The 17010-nt window shown below is 51.0% G+C and overlaps 1 protein-coding gene across 2 annotated transcripts in view; it reads right to left on the reverse strand.

The window, feature by feature from the left end:
* The window catches only part of TMOD1 (tropomodulin 1), a 68366-nt gene that overhangs the window by 9536 nt on the left and 41820 nt on the right, over window positions 1-17010 (reverse strand). For both annotated transcript variants that reach the window (XM_004580963.3, XM_058672552.1), the window contains 5 exons: window positions 13551-13640; window positions 12652-12782; window positions 10919-11026; window positions 8496-8639; window positions 519-663 (listed from right to left, as the gene is read on the reverse strand). In XM_004580963.3, the coding sequence (XP_004581020.1) occupies window positions 519-663; window positions 8496-8639; window positions 10919-11026; window positions 12652-12782; window positions 13551-13640 (618 nt within the window). The remainder of the gene's footprint in view (window positions 1-518; window positions 664-8495; window positions 8640-10918; window positions 11027-12651; window positions 12783-13550; window positions 13641-17010) is intronic.

Raw genomic sequence — 17010 nt, forward strand, 5'->3', positions numbered from 1 at the left:
AACTGCTCTAACCTGTTTGTACTTTACCACAAAGTCAACATTTCCACTTTTGCTTAAGAGCAACGTGATGTCTCCTTGGTGTGGGATTTTCGTGACAAGGTTGGTGGCTGCTAGGGGACCTTTGACACTTAAGCCAAGCTGGGATCTCTGAGGACTGCATTCAACCAGGGATATTCAGATCAGACTCCTGGTGAGCAGTGGGCCCTGCCGAACCCCCCATCATTTTCCACCAGCTGCAGCATGTGTGGGGCCAGTGTGCAACAGCTGTCCGCCTGGTTGGTGGTGGGGGACCAGGGAGGGGAGAATTCTCAGCGTCAGCTCCTGAACTCCTCAAGGTCTAGGGGCAGAGAGTAGGCACCAATGGAGGAAACAAAGCAGATTCACTCAGTGTCAAAGTCAGGAGTTAGCTCAGAACTCTCCGGGAGCTGTTGCAGCAGATTTTCTCTGATGCACCCAGGGCCAAGTGGAGGGACTGACACGCAGGGGCAGGGCAGGGCAGGGAGCAGAATTGCACTCACCAAGGTCGTTATTATTCATCATGGCGTTGGATGCCCTCAGCCGGGGCCCCTGCTGGGTAAAGTGGTAGCCAAATTTGAGAAGCGTTGCGTTTTTTTCCAACATGTTCACGATCTCCATTTCCACTTTGTTGCCCAGGGGCTGGCTCTTTGATTCAAATAACAAGAAAAAGCAAACAACGATTTACTACTTACTCTACTGGTACAAATACCTAATCCACCTCTCTACCCGAATCCCTGAGTGGTGTCTAGGGATTTTAGCCCCTCTCCCAGAGTAGGGAACTAGCAGCCTTGAGAAGTTGAAGCTGGAAGCCAACAGCTGGGATTCAAGCCCACCTCTGCAGAACGCCAAGAGACCCTCCTTCCCCTTACTCCCATCACAGCCCCTCTCAGATCAGGTATTCAGGCACGAGCTCCACCTCCCAGGAACCTCTCTACCAGCTGGGCATACTAATGGAATCAGGTTCTCTAGGCGGAGTTTTTAATGACTTTAAAACAACAACAACAAAAAAAACAAGTTCCCAGGTGAGATGATTCCAGCGTGCTATGAAGCTAGGTAACAAGTGCTTTAGACTAATCTCTTCTACTGATGTGAGAGGACCAGAGGAGGATCCAGATGGCAGCAAAATCATTCTAGAAAACAGGAGTGCTGAGGTTCACACTCAAAGTCTCATCCTGATTTTATCAAGTACCCTGCCTTCCCATCCATAGCGGTCACCAGAGAAACATGAAAAGACCCAAAGGAGCCAAAGCACCAGAAAGACCTGGCCACAATCCTCAAGGCTGCTGGGATGGATATGATGAGAATATTCATCGTGGTCTTGTTTAAACCACTGGAAGGAAAAGGAAAACCAACCTTCACTGAAGACTACAAAACAACACTGGATGATGTTAGAGACCTACAAAACAAAAATCCCATCTTCATGGGTCAGAAGATGCAATATTGCTGGAATATTGTCAAATAAATCTGTGGAGTAATCCTTATCAAGATTCCAACTGCCTCTTTTTTTTTTTTTTTTTTTTGCATAAATGGATAAGCTGATTCTCCAAAACTCACAAGAAAATGCAAGGGACCCAAAACAGAGAAACTGCTTTGAAAAGGAAAGAAAGGGCTTGGCGGCGTGGCCTAGTGGCTAAGGTCCTCGCCTTGATCCCATATGGCCGCTGGTTCTAATCCTGGCAGCTCCACTTCCTCTCTATCCCTCCTCCTCTCAGTATATCTGACTTTGTAATAAAAATAAAATAAATCTTTAAAAAAAAAAAAAAGGAAAGAAAAAGTTGGAGAACTCACACACATTCTGATTTTAAAATTACTATCAAGCTGCAGTAATGAAACCCCTAAGGTAATGGCTTGAGGTAGACATACGGATGATGAAAAATAACAAACTCCAGAAATCAATCCACGCATCTGTGTGAGATTGTTTTTCAAAAGGGGTACCCAGACAACTCAACAGGGAGCGAATGGCCATTTCAAGAACTGGTGCAGACACACCTGCATATCCGCATGCCAAGCAATAAATTTAGGTTTTTGCCTCACTTCGTACAGACAAGTTAACTCAAAAGTCTAAATTTAAGAGTCAAAACTCTTTGGAGAAAATTTTCATGATCTTGCCAGTGTTCTTATGATATAGCACTTAGTACAAAAAAACCCCAAACATGTTGAATTTCACCAAATTTAAAACTCTTGCACTTCTCAAAGGACTCTCAAAAGAAAGTGAAATTATAACATACAGAATAGGGAAAAATGCAAGTTATATATTTGACAAGGACAATTATCCAGAATAAAGAACTCTTAGGACACAATGGTAAAAACAAATGAATAGGTAAAAAAATTGTAAAAAGGATTTGAACAGATACCTCTTTCTGAAGAAGATATTCAAGTGGCTAATAAGATCTGCAGCATTGATAATTGACAAACTGCAGAGCCAAACAACATTGACATTCTATTTCACACACACACACACACGATACCTCTAATCAAAAAGACAGTAGCGTGTGTTAAGCAAGAATGTGGAGAAAGTGGAATCCTTGTGCATCACTCCTGGGAGGTATAAAATCATGCAACTCCTTGGCAGTTCCTCAAAAGAATAAAACATGTCAAGTGATTGCTAGCCACTGGCTCATGGCTACCTTACTGGCTAGCCAGACATAGGACATTTTCATCATCACAGAAAGTTCTGTTTGACAGGGCTGCTCCAGACAGTGACTTGTGCACAGTTCAATGTGCCCAGGGTCTCTCCGTTAAGATTTTGGGAACAGAATTGAATGGAGGAACCAGCAGTAGATGAGGCTTGGAAGACACATCCATCCAGCATCCAAATAGACAAGCAGGAGCTGCAGCTAAGACTCTCAATGCGTCCCATCTGCTCCACTTCCCATCCAGCTCCATGTTTATGGCCTCGGAAAGCATAGGAGGATGGCCCCAAACCTTGTGATCCTGCACCTGCATGGGAGATCCAGAAGAAGCTCCTGGCTGCCAGCTCCAGCCATTGTAAACATTTGGGAAGTGAATCCGTGGATGGAAGATCTTCCTCTGTCTCTCATTCTCTCTGCAAATCTGCCTTTCTAATAAAAATAAATAAATCTTAAAAAAAAAAAAAAAAACTCCATGGAGAACTCACCAGAACTCATCTGGGGGTTCCACTGGCAGGGGCAAGGTGAGCATGGTGGGCAGAGGGATGCTTTTGAAATGCCAGCAGCTCCTCTGGCAAGGTTCCTGAGAAGCCAGGAGAGCTCAGTCTTGTTCTTGGAGGACTTGGCATGGGCCTGGGCTCTGAGCAGCTTGGCTTGGCAGATGGAACAGCGACCATCTGAGGCCCAGAAGGAGCTGGCAGCTCTCTTTGCCCATGCCATTGAGCAGGACACTTACTGGGGGAGCTCTGCCACAAATGCAGGACAGGTCCATCTCAGAAAGCCTGGTTCTTCCCTGGAGTGGAGGGACTGCCCGGGCCCATGGGGGCTGCCTCTGGGAGACTGACACATCCTGCGGTATGATCCTAAATCCAAAGCCCATTGACAGGAATTGCCCCCTTCTACCTGCTTGCACACTCAAGAGTGAACAAGGACAGGCAGGAGCCAGCATGCCCTGGGAGATGGGTGAGCCCAGCTGGTGAACACATGGAAGTTGAACCATGCTTCTTCAGTTTATTCCATAGTCACAGCTTGATCTTGACTTGGGGTGACAAGGAATGCAACAAATCTTCTAGCCCCCAGATATATTCTCTTTAAAGATTTATTTATTTGAAAGGCAGAGTTAACACAGAGAGGCAGAGAAACAGTGAGACAGAGACAGGGGAAAATCTTCCATCTGCTAGCTCACTCCCCAAATGGCCACAGACCAGGACTAGCCAGGCCAAAGCCAAACGTCAGGAGCTATATCTGGGTCTCCCTGTGGGTTCAGGGGCCTGAAGACTTAGACTATCTTTTGCTGTTTTCCAGGCATATTAGCAAGGAACTGAATTGGAAGCAGAACAGCCAACATTTGAACCAGCATCCATATGCGATGCCAGTGCTGCAGGCAGGGCCTGGCCTCACACATCCCACCAGATGTGTCTGTGCACTGAAGGAACTGCTTGGAAGACTGTGACAATCTGCTTGTCCCTGGAGGTATGTCAGGGCAAGCTACCTCTTCTCAGAGTCTCCCTAGATTGGGACTTGCATCCTTTAGCAACCTTGACAGTGAGTTGAAGGCAAATGAGAAGCTTCTCCTCTGAGGAGAAACCAAGGAGTACAGCACACCTGGAGGACTGGCCATGGCAGACTCTGAGCATCAGAACCAGGGAGAGGGGGCTGGGAAATCAGTCTTGCCCACCTGTACATTTGTCTAACAATTCAGAAATCACTTGTGAGCCAGTCAGCCTCATTATTGAAAAATACAAATGACACAACAGCAGAATGAACAATACAGAGGAGTCTCCAGCCCCACCTTTTATACCCAGTCCCACCCCTAGTCACCATGGCCAGTGTCCAGTGGGGGTGTGTGGCCATGCATGACATCCCAAGGAACTTTAGAAAGTTCATGGAAAAAGGGAGGGGGGGAGTATGAGGTTTTTGTTTTTTTAATACAGAAGACATTCTGAAATCCAAGCACAGTTTTATCATAATGTGCATTTTCCACATATGAGGACAGAAGCTTTGACATCAAAATATACTTGCACCTTTAGATTTATTTATCTAATTGAGAAACACATTGAGAGAGTGAAAGAGACTCATCTTCTCTTTCAGTTTCCCGAATGCCACATTAGTCAGGGCTAGACTGGGTTGAATCTGGGAGCTGAGAACTCAATCCAGGCCTCCCATGTGGGTGGCAGGGACCCAACTGCATGACTTATCATTGCCTCCCAGGCAGAGTCTGCATTAGTAGGAAGCGAGGCTCGGGAGCCAGTGCAAGAACTAAGGAAGGCTTAATTCTTAACAATTAATTCAGGTCTAAGGATACCCTGGGGTAAAGATGGCCATTTAGGTGGTGTCCACACTACTCTGCTACATGCAGTGCAGGTTGTATAGTGTGTATAGTGTGAGGAGTGTTCTGTAGGCTGTAGCCATGGGAGTGCTAGGTTATAAGATGGACACACTTTGAATTAAAATTATGACTCCCCCACCAAAAGGAGATAGGCAGGGAGGGGTCGCACGGCAGGGTGGAGGTCGTCCCTGACTTCCTGGCCCTGAAAAACCGTGAGCTGATACAGTGCTGTAATTATCTGAAGGCAAGACAGTGAGGCTAAGTCGTTTTGTTTGGGGATCATCTATGACCCAGCTATAGAGAACTGACACGCGCACGGACGGTGCTAAGTAAAAATAGCCAGCTACAAATCACCCCATCTGGCAAAGTGAGAAACACAAGCTGCTCCTTCAGCCGCTCTTCAAAACACGAAGCACGATATGTATGTCAGATACTGGCATCAACAGTGGCAGTCCTGGCCAGCCTCCTCCAGCCTCGCATAAGCCTACAACTGGGTTGTCTTTCTCGGGTCTTGGTTCTTCTGCAGGCCATGACCCTCCATGACCCAAGGTTCCCCAGGGAAAAAGTCAATCTTGCTGTGGGATGGAGGGTTAGGGGGCAAATCAAGGAGGGCAGAGAGCCTCATTTGCCTGTAGCCTGTGTAGGAGTCTTATGGGGGGGCTCCCCTGTTCATTCATAAATGGAATCTGTCTCTGGCATGGACAAGACCCCCCCACCCAGCTCTGCCCATCTCTGAGCCTCAGTTTTTCCACCTGTAAAACAAGGGCTGTGATGGATATGGTTTTTGGGTTTTTTTTCCCCCTCAGTGAGCTCTGACTCTGGTTTGCAAACCCCCCTCTTCCCGCTTGCCACCCTCCCGTGGTCTCCAGGCAACCTCACGCTGTATTGAGAGGAGGAGAGGCGGGCCGAGTAAACAGCCTTGGCGTCCCAGTGCCCCGTTCAGAGCCAGCCAGCAGGGCCCCTTGCCACCCAGAGCCAAGCACCCCACACGTCCCTTTCTCTGGCCGTATAAGGAGAAAGGAGGCCAGAGACTCACGGACACCAGCTGCAACCCAAGGACCGAGGACAAAGTTCTGCCTCTACCCCCCATCCCCCTACCCTGGTCTCAGGGACTGAGAGTGAAGAAAAAAATATACGCCACTCACCACCTCCTCTGGGTCACACATTTCTGCTGTGCCCTGGCCTGTGGGACACTCTGTGAAAAGCACAGGTGGCCTGCCCCTGGGTGATTGGAGCCTTCTTCCCGAGACGTGCTTCCCCCACCCCTTAGGCCTCAAGTCAAGCATCCAGCAAGGCAGGCAGGGGCATTTCCCCACAGCCCTATCTTGGTGTGATAGTCCCCTACTGGTGTCGCAGGTCCCCATGGCCTCTCCCTGACCCAGATGCCTTCCCTCCAACAGGAAACCACCTTTCCAGGGTGCAACCCGCTTGTCTTTGAGTGACCCACCCAAAGCTCTTTCCAGCCCCTGTTCTGGCCTTCCTCTAGGGGTTCTTGAGTCCTGCTTGCCCAGGATCTCCACTTCTCCATGATCAGGTGATTCCCTTCACCTGACGCCAGAGCTTCCATTTCACCTTCCAAGTTACCTTTCACCCTATATATTTATCTCCAATTCTGCCTCCTCTAAGAAGCCTTCTCTGATTCCTGCTACTGACCAAGGCTGCTCCCTCCACTGGATCTCACAGTCCACTGTCTTGGCTTGCTGTAGCACCTGGTACCCTAGTCATTTCTGCACCTGTCCCTCTTCCCATCCAGGGTGGGATACCTGGGGTGAGAGCAGAGATGGAGACTTCTTTACCCACACAGTCTGGCCCTGTTGTGCAGCCAGCATGCACCACACGTTAAGACACCCCAAACAAGAGGCTCACGGGATGGGACGGGGTAGAGACCAGTTGCTCAGGCCTCATCAGGGGATAGACAGGGATAGGGTGAGAAGACATGTGAGGCACACAGGAAACTCCACCAGTTTCAGGGACTGGTGGGCATGGTATGTGGACTTGGACATCACACAGCACCAGGTTCGACTCTTGCTTTTGTTTACCTACTGTGTGACTTCAGGCAGGTTCCCCAGCCTGCCTGGGTCTCGGTGCTTTGAGTATACAATGTGAGGGTGGTTGTCATGTCCACCCACAGTTTCAGGGAACATTGACAAGACAAGAAACACAAAGTACCTATGTGGTTACTGGCTCCTGCCTAACAAAAAGAACCCTTAGAACAATGAACAAGTTCCTTGGATAATTCAAAAAAGGCTGACAGCTCCTGACATTACACTTCATGAGTGAATTCTTGGGGCTGGTGTTGTGGCACAGAGTATTTAGCCACCACCTGCAATAACCCCATACCAAAGCACTGGTTCAAGGGCTGCTCCCTTTCCAGTCCACCTCCCTGCTAATGCTCCTGGAAAAGCAGTAGACAATGGCTCAAAAACTTGGGTCCCTGCCATCTTCATGGGAGATCCAGATGGAGTTCTGGGCTCCTGGTTTCAGTTTAGCCCTACCCCTAACCACTGTGGCTCTTTGGGGAGTGAACCAGCAGATGTCTCTCTATCACTCTGCCTTGCAATTTTTCTTTTCTGCTTTTTTTTTTTTAGAGCAGAGTTTCTCCATGTGCCTCCTTCGCAGGTAAGCAAGTTGAAGCCCAAGGAAGTGAATGTTCTGGAGCCAGAGTCAGGGCCAGAGCCATGATCAACAGTTGCAAGAGGGAAGGTGGTCAGCTAGCTGTCACCTGCCACCACAGCAACTGAGATGCAAGCTCCTGGTCTTTGGCCACTACCAAGCATGCTGGAAGTCTTAGTTTCATCTGTTCTGTCCCTCTTGTCTGTGTCATAGCAGAGACAGCAATAGCCAAGGCCAGAAAGCATAAGGGTGGGGAGGGGCTGGGATACAGCAGTCAGGCCAGCCACATGTGAGAGAGGCAAGACATTCACGCCAGGGTCACTGTGAACCCATGTGGCTTCTTGCTATGATTCACACAACAAAGGCGCCCACTCTGGGCCAACCCAGCCCCACACAGCTTGGAGAGCAGATTGTGGGGTGAATTGTATATTCCTTGTGCAATAAACAATACACCCAACCATCGGGGCAACCTGCTTTCCCCAGCATCCCTGCAGGGTAGGACATGAGCTGGGCTTTGGGATAGGGAGAAGAACCCTAAAGGGGAGGAGACTCAGAAGTCATGTGGAAGGAGAATTGGTGGGGCTAAGAGGTGGGCCTGGGGCCTAGGGGTGGAAAGACAGTGAGCTATGAGATCTGGGTACCACTTATCTGGCAGGGCAGGCCTTCTAGGGAGCTGACTTGTACCAAATGGAAGGCCTGATGTTGGCACGCACCAAGTCCTCCCCATGACCAGGGGGACCCAACGAAGGCTGGAAGAGCAGGTGGAAGGGAAGATGACAAGGCAAAGTGTGGGCCACCATAGAGGCTTTTAAGGGCTGGGCCTGGGAGCTCCTCGCCATCTGCTTCTGGCGGCAGCATGTAGGCAAGTTCAGCAAGGCCCTGTGCAGGCGCCCCCTCCCTCTCACCTGGTTGTCGATCTTAAGTTCCACCAGGGAAGTGTTATGGGGCAGGGCCTCCACCAGGCGCAGGATGCCGGCTCCAGAAATGAAGTTGGATTCCACGTTGAGTGTCTTCAGCACCTTGTTCACTTTGAGCATCTCAGCCAGGGCCTTGAGCAAAGCAGGGGTGCCTGTGAATCACTCTGGGCAAGGCTCGAGTCCCTCCTGGGGGTGGAACTTCACAAAAGGCAACAGGCAAGCCCATCGCCTTGGCTTCCTTCATTGACCACGTCTCCTCCCCTCCACTTCCCGGCCTGGGCTTCTGAACCAACCCCTGCTGGAGAATTCTCTCACTGCTCAACCTGCACTTAGACACATGGACCCTCCATTCTACTTTCCCTGGGACCATTCCCACGCTTGCTCTACTGCCCTGCCCATCCTTCAAGACCATTGTCAATGTGCCTCTCTCCCCAAGAGCTTTTTTTTGTTTGTTTTGTTTTGTTTTTTGTTTGTTTGTTTTCCTCAGCTAGCTGCTGCCTGCTCTCTCGAATCCTTACGAAGTTTATCTGCACTTTTCTCAGGGGACACACACATCTCAGTGTGAAGTTGGTTCTATCCTGGTGGCGTTTTCTATGTCATCAGACCACATACTCTCCCTGGGCTACAAATGTACCCCTGGCATCCTGCGCTGCCCAGCACATAGCAGGTCCTCGTTCACCAATGGGCGATGGAGTCCCTGGCTCTCCTTGCTATGCATCACATACTCTACTACTCACTTCCATCACCCTCTTAAAAGGGTGTGGAGACACACTCCTTCCATCTAGGCACCAGAAATCCTAGGGAACTACCCCACAGGCAACTGCCTAGGGCCAGCAGAGTAGGAGAGCTCAGGTGACCCCGAGCATGTTTCAGAGGGATGCAGCCAGGGGTGTGGATGACTATCAGGCCCTCTGAAGGAAATGAGGTAATTAGCAGCTGGTGGAAACCATGTGTCATGGAGGAAAGAGGACACCCCGGCAGCTGAAGCCCGGGACATTCTGACTGGTGGGCCCTGTTCTCTGAAGTGACACTTGGAACCAGGTGCACCTGCCCTTCGTCACTGCTGGCTCAGACCCAGGGAGCCTTGCATGTGGAAGGAGTCACTCACTCCAGTACCACATCAGTCCTCTCTATGGCCTGAGTAGATCAGCCCTCCTGGGGACAGTTTGTGTCCCCTTGGTACCTCGAAGAGAGTCCACTCTGAGCAAACCATCGACGTCTTTGTCAGCCAGCAAGCGAGGGTGCCAGGCCAGGCTAACTCAATTCTTTTGTTGCAGGAGGGGTAGTGGATAGGGCCTGGGGCATAGGCCAAGAGCCAGGGTAGGCAGTGGGCTCTGGCAGCTTCTGGCCTAGAAGCATCTCAGTGTTAAACAATGGGAATGCCAGGATGAACAGGCTGACATCAGCTGTTGACCTGGCATGGGGCCATGCCATGAACACACTCATCGCATTGAGCTAAGCCCTGCATGGATTTGCCTGGCTTTTGGCCCGTAACCTCCAAAGTACAGGGCCGATGGCTTTGCACCTGGGTCCCCACGGGCAAACTCAGGATCCATTGGAGATCTTCTGAGGTCCTAGGTTACACACTCTGACGCTCCCTGCTTATTGCTGGTGATGGGATGCTGGAAACTATTTTAATCACTTCAAAGATACTGCAGAAAAACTGTCCTGCCTATGTGCAGTGTCAGGAAAGGGCTGCTTGTCACTGAGTGGTGAATCGCTAGCTCTGGTGAGCTGCTTCCCACCCTTGGGGTAGTGACGCCCCTGCTGCTGTCTTCTTGCAGTTATGTGGACCATTTTACTCCTGACTGAGGGGCTGAGAATGCTTAGATGGGGCTATGTTCCCATCACTGCTGGACCCCTGGAGGCTCTTGATGCACAGGTGTTGAATGCTTGACAATTCAAAAAGAAGTGGTGGCAATGTTGCTTAATTCACTTGTTATTCTTTTTGAGACATGGGAAGGTACAAATAAAAATCAGTCCTTGGGTGTCTTCCTGTTGGTTGATTTCAAAGTAGAAGACAGAGAGGCCCAGAGAGGGACAGGCTCATGTGAACATGCTGATCAGAGAGAGGGCCAGCCTTAGGGGTCACATGACTACACTCAAAAGCCTAGGACCTCCTGTCACTTGCTGTGTGACTGTGTACACTGACTAACCTTTACACCCTGATTTTCCTGTGCAAAGTTGGGGAGACCTGTACCACTTGAGATCAGGCCTGGCTGGGAGGAGGTATGGGAAGTGGCCCTGGGCGACAGCAGTCCCATCCACCTCCTCTCCTGCCTCCTAGCCCCGCCCTTACATTACACCACACAGGACACTTCCCCAGTGGGGTCCAGTCAGTTGTGAACCCACCAACTTCATGACCTCTGTGTCTTAACCGCATCCCAAGCAGCAGAATTGAGGATACATACGAAGGCCACTGGGTCATTGCTGCGCGTGCCCACGATGCTGAACTTTTTCACGTGTGAGTTGTCCTTCAGGGCTTCGGCATACGCCTTCAGGGTGGGGATGGGGATGTTCTGTAGGGAACAGGGCAGCAGGGGGTGACCAGCAGCCCACACCAGGTGGGCAATCAATCCTCCCCTTGGCAACCTGGCTCCTTGCTGAAGTCTAGAAAATCTCCTAACACCAAAATGGAATGAGCAGAGAGGGTCCTGGGGAGAATTTTCTAGTGACCAGACTGCAGAAAATCCAAATTGCAGAAAAGCCTTGCAATTCTCTGTGTGAATGAGGAGGCTGGGAAAGAGGCCATGACCAAGGTTGGGAAACTTCAGCAGTATTATGCAAAGGGCTCAGAACTGGGGGCTGTTGAGGGTGGGGCCTGGCCCCTGCCCTCGTGGTCAGTGACCTTTCTGATTTGCTGTGTGACTCTGGGGAAGTCTTCGTCCCTCTCTGGGTCTGTTTCTGAAAGCGGAGGTGGAGGGCTGTGCTTGCTTTGAAGAGACACTAACCCTCAGAGTGTCCTGGCTCTGGCTGTGCATCAGAGACTCTTGGGGAAATCTTACAAAATGCTGATCCCTGGGCCTGCCCCAGACCAAAACACACTCAGAGTCTCTGAGGGTATTGGTTGGGTCTGGGCAGTGGTATGTTAACCCTAGTCTCTGTAGGTGAAATCCAAGTGCCTTATGGGAGGGGAAATTGAGGCTTGGAGGGAACTGAGCCCCAGGGCAGAAACCTGGAGGGAAGTTCCACAGCCCTGTGCTGCCCTGAGTCGGTATTCAGTGCCTGAGGACAGGATTCTGAATGGTGCCAGTGTCTCCCACTGGGCACATGGCAGGAGGCCAAGGCACCTGAGAGAGACAGGCTGGCAGCGTTTTTTTGCAGCTCTCTTATTTCAGAGAGTCACTTGAGCTCCCTTGGGAGTGGAGCAGGCTGGCCAGGTGGAGGAGGACCCTAGAGCACAGGTTTCCAATCTGATGGCGCCATGGGGTCTGGCAACTGCTCGAATAAAAGTGGAGAAGAAAGGAAAGAGGAGTAGGAAAAGAGGGGCTAGCTCCTTGTCTTACCCAGTTCCCTCCTGGGACTAACCCTGCTGGCCCCTGGGCTGAGCAGGTGCCCAGGCAGCTGTGTTCTGGCCATGGGGGAATGCCTGTCCACCCGCTTCTCCTATGCTCTGGTAGTTGCAGGGGGAAATAGCTACAGAAATAAGAGCAAAGAATGAAGGGTTTTTGGGAAAGTCCACCTAGCCTCCTGTGTAGCTGTCAAATAGGTTGGCTCTGAATCCAATCCTGCACCAGTGATGCTCCATGGCAGGGCTGGTTCCAGCCTGGTGGGCATTGGGCATTTTGCCACCTTCAGATCCCGTGCAGCCGTGGGTCTGCCTGACTCATAGCTTTATCTTGGCGAATCTCTCAGTGTTTTGGAAAACAGTGGCCGGTTTCCAAAGAGAAAGCTGGGTTGGCTTGCATGCTACATCTGGGCCTGTTGTCACCCTCAGATAGAAATCCAGCCTGCAAGTGTCCTGGCCCATGCTCTTAAACACTTCCCTCTGCAGGACTTTGCACCCTGCTTGATTCTGCAGGACTCAGGGGTCCAAACAGGATGCCTCAGCTCCTGCACAGCTCAGATTGACAGTGTCCAAGACACATGGGACGCACCCCTACCTCCCTCATCACACAGGTGAACTGAAAGGAAGGGACTTTACCCGGATGTTATTGAGGTTGACCTCTTCAAGCTTAGGGTCGTTGTTCTTGATCCGCTCTAGTGTTTCCTCCACATCCGTTGAATTTGGTTCTTCATCAGGTACGGGCTTGTACTGTGTAGGTTTAATCACACCTAGAAGGACCAACAAGAAACAAAGAGCTTGGTCCCTTGCTCTTGACCCAGGAGACTACAAAAGGAAGTATGGGCAGAGCTTGAGCCAGGTGATGGTTGCATGTCCGGGGAACCAGCAACACCTTGGGGAAGCCTTGCAGGGGGAGCTGGAAAGTGGGACTCTGCCTGGATGAGCTCTTGATGTCCTGTGATAATAGGCAAGTCACTTAGATTCTCTGAGTTTGGGGTCCCAACCTCATGGGCTTTCATGAAGACAAGATAAAGTATGCCTGGGGAGGGAATGCATGCATCTTCCAGCAGGGAAGAAACATTCTTTATTTCCCTTTGGGGTCGAACCACCAGTTTGGAACAATGCAGTGGCACCAGACAATGTGGCACTGTCACAACAAACTCATGGAATAGAAGAGGCATCTAGAAACAGGTCCCTGTGGATATGTGGATGTGGGTGATATGGTGATAGGATGAATGTCACAACGATGACCTCATCCCACACCACACACTATCATCAACTCCAGAAAAAAAGTGAACATAAGAAACAAATTTGTAAAAGCCTTAGAAGAAAACACAGAAGATGATGTTTATGATATTGGGATGGACAAAGACTTCTAAACAAGACACAGATCCCAGGAGACTCAAGGGACAACATGGCCAGATTTGACTACAGAAAAAAATCGGAGTATCTCTCACTTGCCCGGTGCTTTCTAAGAGCTGGGCCAGGGGTAGGGTGTAGGGTGGGGTGGGGCTGAGCACTCTGGGATGTATACTCACTGTTGAGTCCTTCTTTGTTGACAATGGAGCTGCTGCCCAAGGCCTGGTAGTACTGCTGGTTACTCATGAGTGTGTGCATGCCCAGGATGGCTGCAGGGACAAGAAAAGGCCATGACTCTCTTCTCCCAGACAAGCAAGACTGCGGGGGGGGGCTGACACACTGCCCCTCGGGCCCTTTTGTCACAGAAACAGCAGGAACATACATACATGCATACATTTTAAAAAAAAAAGAGTCCTCAGAGAATTTTAGTGGGCAGCCAATGCTCCCTTACTCTGTATAACCATGCTGCGCAGATTTCATTCTCATGGGCCAGCCTCCCCTCTAGTCTTTTCAGGTTACAGAAAGCAGCTTAGGGTGCTTTTCCAGCCACTGAAGGCTGCAGCAGGGGTGAGCTGGTCTGGCCCGAGCTGTTGGTGAGGAGGACTCACCAGGGAGGGACCAGGGAGGGTCTGTAGCCATGAGGTCCTCACAGCTGTCCAGATGGGACAACAGGGGCTTGTGATAGCCATACCCAAAACCCAGAGTCCAGCTCCGTAGATCCTCCCCCTCAACCTCTCTGTAAATTCCTCTTTCCCAGGACTTTTGAGAAGGCCCCTGGTATTTGAGGAAGATAAATATATATAATATATATATATATATTTTAATCCCTGGGTCATTTATTTAGATATATTTTCTACTTAGAGAGCTGACCTCAGAGCTCTTGATGAGGAGAATCAGGAGACCCCAGGTCCAGTTCTGCCATGACCTTGATGCCAGTGGGGCAAATCTCCCCTCTGGGTTTCTATCTCCTATGCCCAGTGAGGGAATAAGACTGGGCTGGTGTTTTTTCAAACCACAGCTGCACCTGCAGCTCTGTGGGAGTTGTGGCGGGGCGTGGGGGTGGGCAGATGACTACAACACAAGCTCTACCCAGGGCCAATCCACCCAAACCCCTGGAAGGAAGGTCTTGAGACTCCCCTCGGGTGACACTGGTGTTCATTGGTCCCCTTCCCCACCAAGAAGATGCTCTTGAACAGAAGAATCCCTTCTGTTTCTCACAGTCAGGAGAGTATTCTTGGCTAAAATTAAACCTCCCCGATCATCACCCAGGAGAACTAGGGAGGAAAGAAGCATCTGCCTCCTTTTTTTTTTTTCCTTGCAGCTCTCAGGGTTTTAATTTTGGCTGTGCCGACGTGGGCAGCCAGAGGCAGCAGGCCTGAGTCAGCAGCAGGTGAATCGGCATCATGACTCCTTCCTGAGCTGGTGCTTCCAGCTCCCTCCCAGCCCATGGGACCTCTGGGCTGCTCCTGTTTTTTTTTTGGGGGGGGGCAGGGTTGGAGAGGTTTTGGGGAATCCTTTGAAAGCCATAACCTCACAGGACTACCTGGTGTTGCTTAAACACCCAGGGAGAGAGGTGGAAAACCGAAGTTGTGTTTGGTCCTTGGATGTCAGCTTCCTGCGATGGTCAGCAAGTTGAGATCAAAGGCATGGAGGGCACAAGGACCTGTCAGAGACCAAGAGGAAGCACACCTGTGGCAGGGTGGGCCTTGGCACTGATTTTCTGGGCAGTCCTGTATAGGTCACTTCCCCTTGGGAGCTTCAGCGTTCTCCCCTGGAAGTGGAGGGAGCTGGACCGTGGGGCCCCAACCCTCCATGGGACACAGCAGCCACATACTAATTCTACATCAACCCCTCATGGCCTTGCCTTATGTCACAGTCAGCACGTGGGGCAGCTTTGCTGAGCTCCCATACTTCCTAGGGAACTAATTTGCCAAGAGCGTCCAGTAAAGGCTCTCCTGGCTCCTAGTCCCCCAAGAGGCTGGTAATGGGAGTGTCTGTTAAGAGGAGGCCTGAGAAAGAATAAAAGCATTTTGCAGTACAGGAAAGTCAGGGGACCGGAAAGGAAGGAGGCAAGAAGAAAGGAAGGAAGGTAAGGGGGTAGAGAGAGAAAGGAGGGGGGAAGGGAGGGGAGGAGGAAGGAGAAAGAGGGGGGGGAAAGAGAGAGGAGGAGCGATGGAAGAGAGAGAAGGGGAGGGAAGAGGGAAGAAGGAACAGAAAAAGGGGTGGGACAGAGAGGAGCAGGGAGAGAGGCAGGAAGGAAGGGAGTGGGGAAGGGGAAAGGGAGGGAAAAAGGAGAAGAGGGGGAGGAGAAGGGAGGAGATGGAGAGGAAGAGAGGGAAAAGGAGGGTGGAGGAGGTGAGAAAAGAGGAAGAGAGGGAGTGAGGGGGAGTGAGAGAGGAGGGAGCCCGCAGCCCTGCTGAGCACAGTGGGGGTTCTGTCAGTGCTGTTCCTCACCCCATCCCCACAGCCAGCACTGGGCACAGAGTGGGGACTTTCCTCCTCACTCGGTTTTGCCCACTCTACATCACCAGGCGTGAGCAATGGAAGGAAACAGCGTCTTCACTGCCTGCTGCTTCATTCTTTGTACATATCGGCAAAGCTGAATTTAGCACTGGGAAACTTCGGTTTTTTTTTTTTTTTTTTTTTTAAAGTCTAGATCTTCCTCAAAACTCAAAAAGAACTATTTTTGAACTCTGAAAGGAACATCGTGTCCTGTTTCCTCCGCCTGCCCTGGCAGGGTTCACTCCATTTGTAATTCCACCCAGGACTCACAGATAACGGCACTCATCATGGCTTTCTGGGCTGCTGGCTGCCTGCTGCCAGGCTGGCACTGTGCACGCGGCTCAAGGTGTCTTCCCACCAGCTGGGGACAGGTGGCCGAAGAGGAGACTGGTGAGCAATCAAGCCACTTTTGCACACATTACACACAGACACTGGAGAATGGGAGGAGGACAAGGGCTGAAGCATAGCAACATGGCCAGGGGCCAGAGGGTAGCCAGAGGGCCATAGGAGTCAGGGGCTACCACTGCCCTTGGGGGTGAGAAGCCTGAGGGGCTGCCCTATCTGAAGGGTTGATTTCCCTCCCTACTCTCCTTCCAGGCCCTACCCCACACATCGGATCCTTAAACATCAACCAGGATCACGTGCCTGGGTGGGCACAAGTGGCATTTGCTTCTTGCAGTTCACTCCCAGTGACCTCCATGCCACAACCCAAGGCTGCATGCCCAGAGCTTAGCACCGTCATGGCCCAGTCTGCACCTGCTACTCACCCCTGTGGGTGTCTACATGTTTCTTCTCTGTCCTCCCCATCCCCTCCTGGGTCCCTGAGGACGGAGACTGGACCTGACCCTTCAGTGAACCAATGCATGAGAGATGTGCCTTCCCTGTCACACCTAAGTCAGTGGGGTGCACCCCTGGCACTTTCCTGCCAGTCCCTACCACTGCAGGATAGCAAGCCTGCCAGGTGTGCCCCTGTGTAGTAGGTGGTTTGGAGGGGGCTGACTCCTTCCCAGCTCAGAGTCCCTGGCCCTGCTCTTTCAAGTCTGACCCCTCCACTGGTTCTCAGGTGGAGTCCTGCAGCGTTGCCCATCCGAAGGCCTCCTCTGGGGCCAACATTTGCCATATCTCAGAGTATCACCA

Source organism: Ochotona princeps, chromosome 14, assembly GCF_030435755.1.
Source record: "Ochotona princeps isolate mOchPri1 chromosome 14, mOchPri1.hap1, whole genome shotgun sequence".
Classification (NCBI taxonomy): domain Eukaryota; kingdom Metazoa; phylum Chordata; class Mammalia; order Lagomorpha; family Ochotonidae; genus Ochotona; species Ochotona princeps.